The sequence below is a fragment of the Salvelinus namaycush genome, chromosome 23 (genome assembly GCF_016432855.1).
Source record: "Salvelinus namaycush isolate Seneca chromosome 23, SaNama_1.0, whole genome shotgun sequence".
In the NCBI taxonomy this organism is placed as follows: Eukaryota; Metazoa; Chordata; class Actinopteri; order Salmoniformes; family Salmonidae; genus Salvelinus; species Salvelinus namaycush.
This window is the reverse complement of record NC_052329.1, coordinates 33,215,604-33,233,436: the sequence shown is the minus strand read 5'-3', so window position 1 is coordinate 33,233,436 and position 17,833 is coordinate 33,215,604. Positions and strand designations below refer to the sequence as shown.

The 17,833-nt window shown below is 40.7% G+C and overlaps 1 protein-coding gene across 1 annotated transcript in view; it reads left to right on the top strand.

The window, feature by feature from the left end:
* The first annotated feature begins 4,890 nt into the window (after window positions 1–4,890).
* The window catches only part of LOC120018341 (limbic system-associated membrane protein-like), a 476,581-nt gene continuing 463,638 nt past the window's right edge, over window positions 4,891–17,833 (top strand). Inside the window, exon 1 of the mRNA XM_038961482.1 lies at window positions 4,891–5,086. Within this exon, the coding sequence (XP_038817410.1) occupies window positions 5,023–5,086 (64 nt within the window). The 5' untranslated portion in view covers window positions 4,891–5,022. The remainder of the gene's footprint in view (window positions 5,087–17,833) is intronic.

Genomic DNA, 17,833 nt, shown 5'->3' with positions numbered 1-17,833 from the left:
GCTCTGAGATTCAAACCAGAGACTTTTCGGTCACTGGCCCAACGCTCTTAACCACAAGGCTGCTGCGCTACTGGGGAGGGCCAGTTTGATGGTTTGAGATATGGATTATTGACCAGATGTCAGAGAATTTATAAGTGAACTTTTGTGAAATGTTGAAAATGAAGCCGAGATCCTCTAGGACTACTATTCCTCCCTAAGACCTCATGAGAGGAAAACTTTGCAACATTTGAGCATTGATCATTCAAATCACATGCGCCGAATACAACAGGTGTAGACCTTACAGTGAAACGCTTATTTACAAGCCCTTAACCAACAATGCAGTTCAAGAAATATATTTACTAAATAAGCTAAAGTAAAAAAATGTAAAGTAGCACAATAAAACTACATAACAATAACGAGGCTATATACATGGGGTACCGGTACTGAGTCAATGTGTCGGGGTACAGCTTAGTCGAGGTAGTTTGTACATGTAGGTTGGGGTAAAATGATTCCCTCTGTATTTGTTTCAATTGGATAACTGGATGGATTGTAATTTCCTACGGGTACTGTATGTAACAACACACTAATGTATCACACTACTATTGGGTACTACAGAACAATATGGATGCCCTGGTCCCTGGGTGCCACTAGCCTGATCCCAGATCTGTTTGTGCTATTATATCAACTCTTTGTCATGCCAAACATGGGTACCAGTCTGATAGCACAAACAGATATGGGACCGGGCTAATGGCACCCACAGTATCTATATTGTTCAGTAGTACCTAACATTAGTGTGATACATTTGGTGTTGCTGTGTACAGCATCCAAACTTAGTATGACAAGGAGTGGCAATGAGTGGCATGGTGTCACAAACAAACAGGTACCCAGGCTCGGGTGCCATTTCATGTCAATTCTAACCTAAATCGTTGTTTCCTTCAGTATAATTTCATAGCAAGCTGTGTAGTTTGTCAATCAAAGCATCCCAATTCATTATGAATATGACACATTTGTGACAACAATATTGAAAGTGAATTGGAGACGGCCCACTAGCATCGACAAATATAATACTGTATAAGGTAAAGTGGGAGTTGAGACACTATATAGAGATTGGCAGAGGACAATCTAAATTAGGAATGAATTTAGCTCCAGGCCAAAGGGTTTTTTAATAAAACATACACATTAGAATTGGAAATACCGTCAGATATTCACCAAACTGAATTGGGATTAGATGCTCCTGTGAGTCTGTCTCATTTCTTTGTGGTCACCTTAGTCTTTTGATTGAAAACAGCGTTCAGAGGCTTTCAGGGGTAAGTATTGTGCTGTATGTGTCATGGCTAAATGTTGTTAATATTCTAATTGTGATCCATAACCTGTCAGAAAGAGTGTTCTGACATGATGGTAATTGGGGGGAACATTTAGTAATGTAGATTTGGACAGAATAACTGGATAGAATCATTTGTTGGCCAATTGAATTAATTAATTGATGCTTTTCATTAATTTAGAGTTCATAAAAATGTAGCTGTAGGCTCAAAACATAAGTGTTGTCCAGAAATAGCTTCAACACACACACACACACACACACACATTACTCGAAGATTAATGTGTGGGGCGGCCAACCTGAAAGATCTCAGAGAAGCATAGTCAGTGAAAAAGTCTTCAAATAAATGGTCTTTAAGAAAAAAGCCCTTAATCCTCTTTTGAGTGTTCCTTTGAGTAGACTCACTATGGCCATCAAATTCTAATCTGTACCTTTGAAGCCAGTTCCACTGCTTTTTTAAATTCTTCCCCTCTAAATCAGGGATTTAGACCTGGGACACCAGGTGTGTACAATTAATTATTAGGTAGAACAGAAAACAAGCAGTACTCTGAACCTGCAGGGTAAGATTTGAGTACCCCTGCACTATGAGTGGTCTCCCACAATTCCAAGCACTTTGTTCACACACCCTCAAATAGTTGCCACTCAAATTGCATTCACGTGTTAGTCACACTGAGTCTGCCTGTACTGTTGTGAATGAAAGAAATATGGAGGGACAAAAAAGTTCATAATTGAATTGGGCTTCAGCCATGAAAATTGCAAACCATGATAGGAATATCCGTAGACTCTTTAGGATTTTGTGTCCGACAATTTCAGATGGAGCAAATGCTTTTTCAATGGCAGTCATCCATTGCCGGATGAATGACAATGGGATGATTTCCAACAAAAAAACACAAATGGGTTGTCTTTTGACGGATGCAGCTACACTTGTCCATCTGTGTTTATAAAGCTAGGTGTGTCCACGGCCTTAGGGGTAATTGTGGTAGGGGATGGCAAATATTGTCCTGCATTTTTGAGATTGTCCCCATCATGGCAGATTATTTTTAGTTCTCAAGGTTTGGGTATTTCGATGACAGTTTTCAAAATCAGCTTTCTTCCAAACAACAATACATCCGATATTTAAAAAAATGTGACAGTCGCTTTTTAAAACAGGCACTATATTAGCCCAAGATGTACTCTTAAGGACCTTACCGTTACTTCTGAATCCTTAAGAGTCTATTGACGCACCTGTGTGTGACTCTAAGTAACATAATATAAAAATCCCCATCAAAATGTTTAACTAGAGATATCTGGGTTTTTGCATGGGCTGCGTCTCAATCCAGCTTATCCACCTATGTCAGCCTTCTGCATCTGTGGTGGAAGGTGCTGAGCTACAGTGGTGTTTGTCAGACTATGAGACATCCTGAAAATTGTTCTTCTCATGAAAAGGTCTGTAGCGTCCGAACGGTTTGGCCTGAAGTCGGTAACGCTGATGTGCCAACTTTTGTCTGTAGCGTCCGAACAAACAAAAATGTCTGCACTGTGGAAAGGAGAGACTCTCACGAACAGGATGGTGTTCTGCATTTTGCTCTACGACCCTCACAAATGTCATGGTACTCGTCTGAAGGTAACCCATACAAACAAATGGAAGTATGGAGGTAGTTTTGTGCCAACAAAAATAAGTGTCCCAAACGAGATATGTACTGTATTTCCTGAGCTTTCTTATATTTCCTAGTTATAGCATAGACACCTTATCCCTTCTGATTTATTTTTTCACTTTCTTTTTTTGCCATTTATTTAAAAAAAAAATCTATGCGTTTCTATGGGCTATAGTAGCCCTAAACAGCTTAGACGTTTATCTGCACACAGATAACACTCATTCGCATGAGAAACTAACACACTATTTCACACATTTCACATTTTGTCACAAGCAAGCTGTGGTGACCTCATGGTTGTTCACTGCGATCTGCACGTCTTCAATTAAATATCCCAATGAAAGGACAAAGTCATCGAGATAGCCTACACATGAGAGGTTTTGTTGAAATAAATAATTTGTACTGACAACTGAGAACATTATGACAACTGACTGCAGTCCCTGGCCAGTTGCTCTTACAGTACATGCTGCTCGTATATACATTCTAATGGAATGGTGTCTAAACTGCAGGGATCTCATTGATTACTATATCAGACAGTAACTGAAATCCTATTCAGCCTTGAATGGGAATTGTGTACACACAATGGTTCTCTAGCAGAACATTTCATCATGAAGCGTGTGGTTCACGTGGTGGTGTATAATAGGTGGAGAACAAGGGTAATTCAATATTCAATAAGTTGTGTTATACATCACACCCAGACATCCTCATGAGCCACTTTTGTTTTTCTTTTCAATTATTGAAGCTGTAATGTCTTTGGCATTCATACTTAACAAATTACTAAGATCTGAGCATAATTCAATTCAGCAACACCAGTCATGTAGCTCACCAGGGCTTACAAGAGGAGACTGAGCTTTAGAAGCAGGAATACAATGGCATGTTCAGGCAGCATCTGCTTTCATTGCTATCACAATCAAATCTAGTAAGATTCAGTAAGAAAAAACAATGCTTTATCACAAAAAAGACAGGGTAGCCACACTGAATGAATTTGCAGGATTTGTCTGTATTAGCCTTGGTATCAGTCGTGGACATGTAAAACGGTAGATGAGAGGACAGTGTTGGCAGTAGAGAGAGAGAGGAACAGAGTGTCTTTACAAACAGCCCGCCCTCACCTTGCCTGCAGGCTGAATGTAGCTCTCTTACCAAATGTCACTATTAGTATTCATTAGTATACACCATAGATTTCCGTGCTGCTATCTTCCTTTCCTGTCCTTTCCTGCCAAGCCTCACCTCTGGTAGGGACACACCTCATGCGGTACAGAGGACCTTTGTCATTGGTTTACAGAGGGTAGCCAAAGGTTGCACCACTCTTGAGGACTGCTGTGTGGCTGTGGAGTTGTTGAAGGGTTCACAGTAGGTAGCTAGATATCTCTTTCAACTAGCATGGGTTCTGGGACTTAATTTAGGAAATAATTATATTGTTATCACAGATTGCATATAACATGAAATGAGAGAATCAATCTGGATTAAGTTGCTGAAATAACTGTAATTGTGTGCATTTGTCCTGATTTTTCTATTGGTTTTATAGTAACCTATGCATCAGAGAGATCTGAAGGTTATGGCTGGAGTAGCTACAGGGGTGTTCGGAGGGAATATAGATAATGGAAGCATGTACATGGATATAGACAGTGAGACACACAGTCATTAGAATATGTCAGATGTGAAATAAATGGTTCAGAATGCTATTCTATATGACAGGCATGCATGTGTTGATCCATAAAGCGTTGCTGAAATACCAATTTAATTGCACAATAAACACAGTTGGAAAATAGGCCGGCCGGTTACTCCCCCGTGCAGCATGGGTCCGTATCGTCATCAATAATCAGATGTCCAACTGGTGTTTTTCTAGGTACTTGCTTATCCACTAGGTGGCAGTGACGACCAGGAGAGGCAGGTGCTGAAGCGCACAGCTATTCATGATTACAAAAAGGATGCGTTTAGCGCTCGAGCACTTGAGTTGTAGTTTTAGTGCTCTGCAGCATTAGGACATAGCGTTTGTGCTATACGCCCTTTGAGCATAATATCTACCAAAAAACGATACTGCCTGCTCACGAAATTATTGCAAGAGAGGAAAGGTTTGGAGCTGACTAGGACAACATGAATTCCTTCTGGATATACACAATTTGGATACCAGGGTTCTTTTTCTTCTTTGGATTTCAAGGTACGGGTTGTATTCTAGTTCATTTTTAATATAATTGTGTTGCTTTTGTGTTGCTTTAGATTACCAGTCACAATCCTCTTCTCAGTTTGGAGTTACAGAAGAATTCTTTGTATGTACCTACGCCTGCTGAGCCGCTGCTTTTGCAGCTTTGATCGGCTGGCTACCTCCGGTGTCTTCTACGACTTATTATTTATCCCCTGTATTTATTACGTTATTCCTTGCCTATTTATTGCTCTTAGATTAGTGTACCGATGGTTTTGCATCTTTGATCGGCTGGCTACCTCTGGTGTCTTCTACGACTTATTTATCCCCTATATTTATGACGTCCATCCTTGCCTATCCATTGCTCTTCGATTGACACAACTACTCTATTTACGCACACGTAGAGAAGTAGGCTTCACTTACACACACGCAGATGAGAATATATTGCAAAGTACTTGAAGATGACACCAACACGATTCAAAGTGAGGGGGGGGGGGGGATACATTCAGTGGCGAGAGTTCATAGGAAATTGCTAAAGCCACCAGTTATTAAATTATTTCTGAAGTGACTTGTCTGTGATGTCCCTGCCGAGTTTGAATCATGTTGCTATATTTTTCTGTGCCCCCCTTTGTGGTTATAGAACTGATGACACTCATCATGTCTGGCTGATTTTAGTAGATTTTGAAGATGATGGCTTCATCTGTCACTGTAGCCTACTGAACTTTCTACTTTGTGGGGAGAGCTCACTGTAGGATCAGACAGGTAACATGCTTGGCTGAAGTTCCTTATGCCTGATGCCCTCATGGCAGCATCCCACTACTAACACTAATGTAGCAAATTTGAGGGTTGGCCTGCACAGGATTTGAACCCACTGCCTTTTGTCTCTCAGTCCAACTCCTTTTGTATGCTTTTGCCAAGAGGTTCAGTGTTCTTTTGGGTGTTCCTGATGATGACCATGTATCCAAAGACCCCTGTGTGCAGACTAGTTCTAATTTGGTAAATGATTTCCATTGTGACATGACTATTGAAGTAGTTTGTTAATTGTCTGATTCTAAAGGAGTTGTGTGTGCAGTTACGGTGAGCTGTGAAATCCAGCACAGTAGTCAATAAACAACTCAATGTGGCTTAATTAGGAAATGGCTTTGAATGAAACCCCAACCTCCGGGTCAACAACACTAGGGGCTTCCAGCTCTAACTTATGAAATGTCTCAAATATTCTATGAAATGCAATGCATGATTCAGCCTTATCATGACAGCAGCATGTATGTTATAGACAACTGCCAGGGGATGTCGTATGGGGTCTTCCTAATATACACTAGCAGGGCTTTTTATTTAGGAGCCACAGTACACCTAGAAAAATGTAAGATTCTAGCTTTAATATCTCAAATATGTTTCATTGTGCTCCTACATTTGTGTGCGGCTCCATTTTTCAACTTGTAAAAGTCAGGAGAGCCCCTCCTAGGTCTGTTTACATGGAACCACAGCAGGAGAGACACAGCAGCATTTTCACTTTGATCTCCAACAGAACCCTGTATGCTTAACCAGTCTGGCCATGTCTCACGCCTAGGGGCGGTGTCACAGGTTGGTGGCCTCGACCATGTCTGGTCCTCCTCGCTGGCCCACTTTTCCTCTTCATCTATCTTTAAATTACCCTTCATGTTGTATTAACATAATGCTCATCTGTTAAATGAATTGGTGTAGGCAAGTCAACATGCTGCTCTAAATGCCCACTGTTAATTTCTCTGTGGAGATGGAGCCTCTTCTGAGTGCAGTACAGCCAACACGGTTAACTGGTAATGAAACTGCACCATAGATCACTATTGAAGTCAGGAGAAAGTAAAGTTTTTAGTATGGCTGCTTCATATTGCACATGTACTGTATAGTATCTTCATAGAGCACATGTACTGTATGTTTTCCTTATAGAGCACATGTACTGTATTTGCTCCTTATAGAGCACATGTACTGTATTTTCTCCTTATAGAGCACATGTACTCTATTTTCTCTTCATATTGCACATGTACTGTATTTTCTCTTCATATTGCACATGTACTGTATAGTATCTTCATAGAGGACATGTACTGTATGTTTTCCTTATAGAGCACATGTACTGTATTTTCTCCTTATAGAGCACATGTACTGTATTTTCTCTTCATAGAGCACATGTACTGTAGTTGTTCTTCATAGAGCACATGTACTGTATTTTCTCTTCATAGAGCACATGCACTGTATTTTCTCTTCATAGATCACATGTACTGTATTTGCTCCTTATAGATCACATGTACTGTTTGGGGCTTTCATAGCACATACTATCCAGTAGTGGATTGTTCCCTTACATACTGTATGTTGAAAAAAAGACATGACTTTGCAGTTGAAAAAAAGAGGAAGAAAACAGCAGTTTGGCCTTGTGCCATGCATTTTCTTTCTTTGTTTTTTGGTTCGTCCTTTTCTGATGGGAAGTATTAGGAACCTTGAGGTACAGATTTGTTTAATGGTGTTGATGCTGTTCATCTTTTCTGAGGAAAAATTGCTTTTGTCAATTATTCCAAGATGGCATAGCAGAAATGGTGTTGGATAGCTGTGGATATAATTTAATTTATTTCTTATTTTTCCAGTAATACAAATAATTGCCTTTCATGTGGTGATCAATTCACACTAGGTTCCTGGGAGGAAAACGATTGTGAAATATGCTTATTCTAAGGAAAATAGTGACATCGCCTCGAAACAAGAGAACACTCCTTAAATAAAGTCAGAGTATGCTAGATTCTGTAATCTGGAATGGCTTCTGGGATTAACCCCAACACAGCGTTGGATGGAGAACTCAGAAACATTACCCCATACCCATTAAATAAACCTTCAGAATGTCAGGCGCACAGGGAATACACACACATTCAGAAATGAATTGGAAAGAGAGAGTTAAACAGTCCGAATAATTAATGAAATCAGAAGATTTGTGTTGATGCTCTCTCTCGCCTGGCCTTTCACTGGAGTCTGTGTTGAGCTCTCTTTGGGGACTTGGGATTTTCCTCCTCACGAGAGACCACAGACTCCCCCTATTGAAACAGATCCAACTGAATTGACCTGTGTGTTTTTTGGAGGTCTTCCTAAATTCCAACCATGTCTCTCTGTGGTTGGTTGTAGGCAGGAAGTGGTGGGGTTCATCTGAGGTGATATGGGCTGGGGAAGGATGTAAATACTGTACTGTGGCCACAGGGAGAGAGAGAGGGAGGGAGGGAGAGAGGGAAGCAGAGACAGGGCTGAGTTGGGTCTGGAATAAAACACAATAGAGCGGAATCGCAGTAATAAACTGTTATACTTTATACTCCCCCTGCGCCACCTCGCTTACGACTTCTTTAATGTCCGCAACACTCCACTTCTCAGAGCCCCATCCCAGGAAAATTGCAATTATCTCTGTGTTCCCTGTACAAGTCTTCTGGTGCCTGTGATCCTCTGGTACTTTGGGGTGAAACACGGATCGCTAACCGTAAACGTGGTGTCTGTTGGTAAGGCTTCTCTCCTCATCCCTTCAGGTCAATGTGCTCAGTGTGGTTGTTGTTGGTTTTCCAGAGCACATGCTTGCCTCTATAAGAATATTTTGAAGATAAATACACAACGCAGAGGACGAGAGTACTAAAAACTAAATAGAGTACTAATGGTCAATAGGGAATTGTCAATGTAAATAGTTGGTCTTCAGTTCAACAGCTGTTTAGATTCTGTGGAATGTCACTCCTGAACTCAGAGCTACGTGTGCCACGTTTATATTGAGTCTGGAGCAGGATACTTGTTATTTGGCCATTGGCCCAGTTGTTCTGCAAGGACATCTGATTGGTTAACCCCAGGCTAGGGTGGGGGGTTATAAAACTGCATCCTGTTTCTTTGTTCTGTGGAGAAAATCTGAGGGCAGGGAGAATGAACATCAACCATCTACCTCCCAGCATAACATCTATGATTTGTCATTTTCAAATAAATCTATTTTTCTCTCCCTGATTTGCTTTTGGGTTTGTGTTATTGAAGAATAACATCAACTGCTAACACCTCCATTGAGCACTTTGGAAATGAAAACTGCTGTATACTGTCTTAGGATATATGCCCCCAGACCTTTGTAATATATGACAGGGTTGACTGCATTTAGTACTGTTACTAACACATTTTATTGTTAGCACTTTGCATTTATCTGACATTTCTTTCACAAGGCAAAAGCATGCGTGGCGGACGCAGTGGCGACATGATTTAGCAGAGGGCTTTTATAAACTCCACGAGTCCATCTTCTGGCAGTTCGCCCATTTCTTTGTTGTTGATTCAAGTGATGCATTTCTAATCAACATCCATACAAAATCCCTTTCTAAGTGTAAACTCTTTTAATTTAATTTCAGTATCATCATAACCAATAATCTTTCAGGAAGACCAGCTGTATCTCTACTCTACGGAGTACTCCTACTCCAATCAGAATCACTATAACTATCAGGCAGGTTGGAATCCACATACTTTATTCTCTTACCAGGCAAACTGACGTATGTATCACGGCTGAAGTTGGAGAATAGAGAAGCTGTACGAATGTGTAGAGGGAAGACAAAATACTGTAAACCCCTATGCAAAAATCAAATCAATTTATCTTCATAATTCAGCAGATCTATACTGTACTGCTCATGTTTATAGAAAGTCTTCTAATAACTATATGAAGATAAAATGAGGAGACTCTTATTAGTATTCCTCTGCCTTCCAGACCCTGACATTATGTTATCTCTGTTTCTGAATCTCATCTTGAAGTCCAACTTCAGAGGTTTTACTTCCTTTCATAGTGATGCAAATCCAGGGTCGTCTTCTTGCTTGTATAGAAGTAGTGTACCACTGTTGTAATGAAGCAAGCTGTACTCCTTCTGTGCCAGTCTTGAACAAGCCCGTCTGATCATGATTGCTTAACCTCTATAACCGGCCTACTCAGCCACCCGTCTGCATTTTTCATCAACCCAATGCTAAGTGCAGTTGTTTCCCAGCTGTTTGCTGTCTGTCTGGATTAGGATGTTGTTGGTGTGTGTTACATGCACACAGGCACTTTAGGTTTTATCAGGGGAAAGGACATACAGTGGGGCAAAAAAGTATTTAGTCAGCCACCAATTGTGCAAGTTCTCCCACTTAAAAAGATGAGAGGCCTGTAATTTTCATCATAGGTACACTTCAACTATGACAGACAAAATGAGGAAAATAAATCCAGAAAATCACATTGTAGGATTTTTTATGAATTTATTTGCAAATTATGGTGGAAAATAAGTATTTGGTCAATAACAAAAGTTTCTCAATACTTTGTTATATACCCTTTGTTGGCAATGACAGAGGTCAAACGTTTTCTGTAAGTCTTCACAAGGTTTTCACACACTGTTGCTGGTATTTTGGCCCATTCCTCCATGCAGAGCTCCTCTAGAGCAGTGATGTTTTGGGGCTGTTGCTGGGCAACATGGACTTTCAACTCCCTCCAAAGATTTTCTATGGGGTTGAGATCTGGAGACTGGCTAGGCCACTCCAGGAACTTGAAATGCTTCTTACGAAGCCACTCCTTCGTTGCCCGTGCGGTGTGTTTGGGATCATTGTCATGCTGAAAGACCCAGCCACGTTTCATCTTCAATGCCCTTGCTGATGGAAGGAGGTTTTCACTCAAAATCTCACGATACATGGCCCCATTCATTCTTTCCTTTACACGGATCAGTCGTCCTGGTCCCTTTGCAGAAAAACAGCCCCAAAGCATGATGTTTCCACCCTCATGCTTCACAGTAGGTATGGTGTTCTTTGGATGCAACTCAGCATTCTTTTCCTCCAAACACGACGAGTTGAGTTTTTACCAAAAAGTTATATTTTGGTTTCATCTGACCATATGACATTTTCCCAATCTTCTTCTGGATCATCCAAATGCTCTCTAGCAAACTTCAGACGGGCCTGGACATGTACTGGCTTAAGCAGGGGGACACGTCTGGCACTGCAGGATTTGAGTCCCTGGCGGCGTAGTGTGTTACTGATGGTAGGCTTTGTTACTTTGGTCCAAGCTCTCTGCAGGTCATTCACTAGGTCCCCCCGTGTGGTTCTGGGATTTTTGCTCACCGTTCTTGTGATCATTTTGACCCCACGGGGTGAGATCTTGCGTGGAACCCCAGATCGAGGGAGATTATCAGTGGTCTTGTATGTCTTCCATTTCCTAATAATAGCTCCCACAGTTTATTTCTTCAAACCAAGCTGCTTACCTATTGCAGATTCAGTCTTCCCAGCCTGGTGCAGGTCTACAATTTTGTTTCTGGTGTCCTTTGACAGCTCTTTGGTCTTGGCCATAGTGGAGTTAAGAGTGTGACTGTTTGAGGTTGTGGACAGGTGTCTTTTATACTGATAACAAGTTCAAACAGGTGCCATTAATACAGGTAACGAGTGGAGGACAGAGGAGCCTCTTAAAGAAGAAGTTACAGGTCTGTGAGAGCCAGAAATCTTGCTTGTTTGTAGGTGACCAAATACTTATTTTCCACCATAATTTGCAAATAAATTCATTAAAAATCCTACAATGTGATTTTCTGGATTTTTTCCCCTCATTTTGTCTGTCATAGTTGAAGTGTACCTATGATGAAAATTACAGGCCTCTCATCTTTTTAAGTGGGAGAACTTGCACAATTGGTGGCTGACTAAATACTTTTTTGCCCCACTGTATGTGACTTGTTTCAGGAAACTAGGCGTATGTCACAAGTCACGACTTCACAGGAGAGGCGTTTGAAGGTTTATTTAAATGTTTTTATCAACAGTTTTTTTGGGGGCAGAAATGCCTTGAACATTTGAACTTTCATGTGCCTTACGAATAAAGTTGTTAAATTATGAGCCTGGTTGGTTTAGCCACAGAAAAGAACAGGAACTTTTCCGCTAGCCATGATTGGCTGAGATAATGAATGGGCTGGACATGCCGAGATGAGTTTCAGATTGGTCTGCCGTGGAGCTTCTGTCTATAAAATTAGTTGCTCGTTATGAGTAGATAATCCTTTCTACTGCAGTTTTTTCTATATAAATAACGTTAGCCATGGAGAACTGAAAATGTGTTGCTACTGCTCTCAATAATATTGCTGTCCTGAATTTATTAGGCGTGATCAACAAAGGTCAGTGGGAAAAAGTTGTGAAGGACTTCTTTCAGGGGGACGATCGTACCATGCTGACTCTCTCTGACTCTGAAAAATGAATGAGACGATGTGAACCAGAGTGACTTGAGACAACGGCCAAGCAAGCTGCACAAACAAAACGGAAACGACACAGGACGTCTTGTTTAATGAAAGGGGTTGCAGTCTGCCGTGAAGCGTTCATCCATGTATACGGGTAAGAGTCTAGCTACTGTTTCAGATATTATACGTTTCTAATTTTGTCAGAAAGTTGTTTTCATTGCAAGTTAAAGTGTACTGTTAGCTAGCTGGCGTCAGATGGCTGGCTCGCTAGCTGACATTACTTGTATGATCTGTGGAGTAACATTGTCTCAGAAACCCATTTGCATTGCTAGTTGTAGCCTAATGTTAGCTAGCTAACTAGCTACCATTGAACCTATTTGGTTAACTTTAGCTAGCTATTGCAATCGGGTTGTATTGCTAGTACTCTATGGATTGGGATTATGGTTCATTGTTTAGCTAGCTAGCTATATGTCTAAACAAAAGACTCCACTTCTCCAGATGATTACATGACCCATCAAGTTAACCAGGTGTGTCTGACGGTGATTACGGCTATCTATTGTATAATAATGCTAAAATATTTGTATCTGGAATTTGCGTTTCAGCATCAGTAGAACACGCCATGCATTACAGCTCCTTTATACTGATTAAGGACATACACTACCGTTCAAAAGTTTGGGGTCACTTAGAAATGTCCTTGTTTTTGAAAGAAAAGCAATTTTTTGGTCCATTAAAATAACATCAAATTGATCAGAAATACAGTGTAGACATTGTTAATGTTGTAAATGACTATTGTTGCTTGAAACAGCTGGTTTGTTATGGTATATCTACGTAGGCATACAGAGGCCCATTATCAGCAACCATCACTCCTGTGTTCCAATGGCACGTTGTGTTAGCTAATCCAAGTTTATCATTTTAAAAGGCTAATTGATCATTAGAATACCCTTTTGCAATTATGTTAGCACAGCTGAAAACTGTTGGTCAATTAAAGAAGCAATAAAACTGGCCTTCTTTAGACTAGTTGAGTATCTGGAGCATCAGCACTTGTGCGTTCGATTACAGGCTCAAAATGGCCAGAAACAAAGACATTTCTTCTGAAACTCATCAGTCTATGCTTGTTCTGAGAAATTAAGGCTATTCCATGTGAGAAATTGCCAAGAAACTGAATATCTCGTACAACGCTGTGTACTACTCCCTTCACAGAACAGTGCAAACTGGTTCTAACCAGAAGAGAAAGAGGAGTAGGAGGCCCCGGTGCACAACTGAGCAAGAGGAATAGGATATTAGAGTGTCTAGTTTGAGAAACAGACGCCTCAAAAGTCCTCAACTGGCAGCTTCATTAAATAGTACCCACAAAACATCAGTCTCAACGTCAACAGTGAAGAGGCGACTCCGATATGCTGGCCTTCTAGGTGCACTATCCTTCCGACCCTATGCAGCCAGGTCCCATCTACTTTTTAACTCGTCGCAAGTCGGGCTTGTTTGGTGTCTGCTGTGAAGGAATACCACAACAAGTCAACTACTTGATTGATGAAGGCATGTCATCCAGCAAAGGCAGGAGCGCATTCCTCAACTACATGCACCATTTCTTCACCAACTACGGAGTTGGGGAAACATGTGTGGACCTGAGTTGTGATAACTGCAGTGGCCAAAACAAGAACATGTTTGTGCTCTGGTATTGTGCCTGATGGACCATGCACAAGCTCCACCACAATCTGGACCTTCATTTCCTGATCACAGGCCACACCAAGTTTGCCCCCGACTGGTGCTTCGACCTCATCAAGCCTCGCTTCAGAAAGACCAGAGTGAACACTTTGTCTGAGATTGCAGGGTTTGTGAAGGACAGCACTGTGACAGGGGTCAACATCCCACAGCTGGTTGGACTGGAGGATGGTACGGTGCTGGTGGAAAGCTATGGCTGGCAACAACACCTGACTCTGTACTTCAGGCTGCTGCCACAGGTCAAGCAGTACCAGCACTTCAGGTGAATATAATTTCCATTGCATTGTATGAAGTTATTCTTCTTATCTAAACTTGGGAGGTGAATTGATGTTATGCAAGGTTGTAATGTATTCTCATTTTTTTTGGTTATTTCCTGTTTTAGAGCTTCGATGCTCTGGAGCCTGTTGTTGTTGTCTCCAAGGAGCGTTCGGACTCAGCTGCTGCGCAACACTGAAATCCTTCCTCCCATAGATGGTCTGCCTGTACAAGCACCACCTGGACTGGACACAGCTAGACAAACATATCTTTTTGAGAAGATCAGGGAATATTGCGACAAAGAGGCTATGGACATCACATGCCCTGCACCAAAGTCAATGGCAGGACAGGAACAGGCTCTCCGAATATAGATTCCCTTGCCCTGTGTCTGCTTTTATCCAATGTAAAAAAACACAATTTCAAATTTTGCTACATAAGACCGAATCAAGGCGGTCAGTCACATATTTAGGGACATACAGTATGTTTCTGTTTGGTACCTGGACTAATACGTACCTAGCCGTTGTTTTCCCAGTCCTCTATACGTAATTATGTGCTTGAGTGACTCCAGAATAGGCTCGGAAACATTATAATATTGTTATTATTATTATTATTATTCTCTCTCGATTATACAAAATGTCTCAAGAAATGTTAGGATGTGGTGAACCTTGAAGGAAAGCAATTTGTCTCATGTTCCCTTTAATATCCACCTCCATCCTTCTCCTCTGGAATCCAGACCCTTCCCTGTTTTCCCAAAGCTCCGTAATTAAGATTGACTTTATAATTGTGAATGGATCTGTTTCAGACCACGATTTCCCTCGTAATAGACTATAAGAAACAACCATTGACTGACAGATAGTGCTGTCTTGGTGAGGGTTCTGTTTCACAATATTTAGACTCTGAGCTTTGGAGAGTTGTTATAAACCTACAGCTTTTAGTTTTAGTTCTATTTCCAGTCTTTCCACCAGCCAGACAACTACTTGATTGGTTTGACATGCGTGCAACATGGAGGGTTTTCTATTTTATTGTTTATCTGGATGCCGAACCTATCCTCCAGAGATTTGAGATTTAATATGAGGAAATTTCACTTTGTAATTTTAATTAGTACATTTTTTGCTTTTGAGTTCAGTCGTAGGAAAACTGGTTGTAAACTCTGTTTTCCTCGAACATGATCTTGTTTCCAGTCCGATAATGAATCAACAAATCCCAATGCACTAATGGAATGCGATGACTATTGCGCAGAGAAAAGTGGGACACACAATGACTGCCATTGTAAAGGTACCTGGGCTGTGGTAAGCTGCTCCACACATTGAAGTGAGACATTAAAAATGGATCACTGATAAAGAAGTCATGTGACGGCTAAACGTCAGTACCTGTATACATCCAATCACAGAATAAAGTCTGAGTTAAGAAGATATTTATCTCTGCCTGCTTTTTGAGTGTGCCAACTTGTTTACCAGGAAGTAGTCCTTTTTGTGACGTTTTTCTTGGGTAAGCTCTATCACTGGATGATTTTCATTGTTGTTGAGCACCCCTTCTATTTCCCTTGTTTGTTGAAGCTCAGAGGCCTACCTGGACTATAAGAAATGTACAGTAACACACAGAGGAAGATAATTATGTTTGCCAAAATACCTCTAGGTACTACACAGCACCTGTAATGGCATTTCATTCCGATCATACATTTATTTTGCTCAGGTGATGATTGATACTGTATCAATTAATGTAATGTAATGACGTTATTTTTCATGGTAATTTATCATCCCGTGATCCCTTTGTGATGTCCGCTAATTAACTGAAAATAAATCATTGAATATGTTAAGGAGTGAAAAGAATAGCTGTTTTAGATGTACAGTACGTGTTTGTGTTTACCAATCATACATCAACAGGAATATCTATATATATCTAGAAGGTATGACTTTAGATGTCTTCAGTCTTCCAAACAAGGTAGTTTATCAAAGTAGCACAATATGAGGTAACCTGACAACAGAGCAGTATGTCTGAGAAGGATCAAGAATCTGTGAGATTTTTAACTGTATAACAAGTGCATAAACACATCTTGTAGAGTACTATTATTGGAGCGCTGAAGGACAGATATTCTTCTTCTGACAAGAATTATGGGGTGTTCATCTCTCTTTCTTATTCAGTATGCTGACACGGTGACCCTTTTAATAAGAACTGCAACGCCAGTCTGTGTCATTGCGTTTGGCAGTCTGTTCTTAATTTCTTCATTATGACAGCCACTAGTAACACATTCAAGATGTATTATATTTCCCAGGCATGACTGCTACTGGCCTGCTCCTGCTCATTCCTACAGGGAGCTTGGAGTGGGAGCAGAGAGCTGGCAGCAGCAACACGGGAGGAATCCTTAATTGGTTTGTGAGGAAATTCTGGGTGAGCTTGGATGACATCGTGCCCAGCATTCCTCCTTCAGGAGCTGAAATGAGCCTGAGAAAGGAAAAGAGAGACTTGAAAAAGGCATTTGGAACCACATGCGAAATAAAGAAGTAGCCCAGTTTTTCTTCTTCCTCCCCCAGTTATCACAGCAATCTTAATTAGGCTTCCACCCCATGTAGGGTCAGCTGTTACATTCGCTTTCCCTTTCATCCTGTATTTTTGCCACTGCTTTGCAGTGCCTCAATGAGCTATGTGCATCTACTAAGAGAGAACACCTTTGGCGGCTTGAATACTCCAAGCTCCCGTTCTCAAAATATACAAGCATCTTACCCCAGAGTGGTTGGTGGGGGTTTATTACTAGAGGCACTGACTTTGAAAATCAATTGAAGCCTAGTACTTGTGTTGACAGTATGAAATAAGCATTAAGATTTTAAATATGCTTGCTTCTAAAAGCATTATTAGCCTTCAAGTCCTTGCCTCCTCCTTTTGTTTTCTCAATTTTGAAAGGAATTGAGGAACAAGATCGGAAGCATTGGAAGCAAGGATTTGACAGCTAGTAACGTTTTCAGACAACCATAGTTTCTCCTATGATGTGCTTGGCTTTTACCATGAGCCCTTATGTTTGGGTAAAAGACAAGCATTGTGCATTAGCGGTCATTCATTTGAGCACCAGCCTTGACATTGTTTTTTGTTTGTCAGTCAAAGCATGTATCTACCATTATTAAAAGGGTAAATTCATACCACATAACACAAAGCATTTTCTAAAGACTCGTCTTGTCTTGTCTTTGTTATGTATACTGTATGTCCAGAGAAATAGCATGATTAAATGTGATAAAAAAGACAATCTATCTTTCCCACATCTACCACTGTCCTCTCGCTGGTCAAGCTTGCTTTGGTGATCAAACATGTCTTGTTGATATTGTTTTAAATGAGATTTGCATTTTCGCAGACACCCCTTACATTTCCAGAAATAATAAACAAATGTGTCACCATGAGCCAGCACGAATTCAGTCTTGAATAATTTACTGACTTGTTTATTGGAAACTCTCAATAGCAACCCTGGGCTTTGAATTGTTAATCAACATGAGAATCGGAGACTAATGCGACTCCATCATGATCTTTAATTAGGATTTTGTCACTTTTAGCAGCCAAATTAGCATCATGTTTTCCCGGGAAGCATTCATTTGACTGTAGAGATTTGAAATTGGTAGATTATCAGATGATG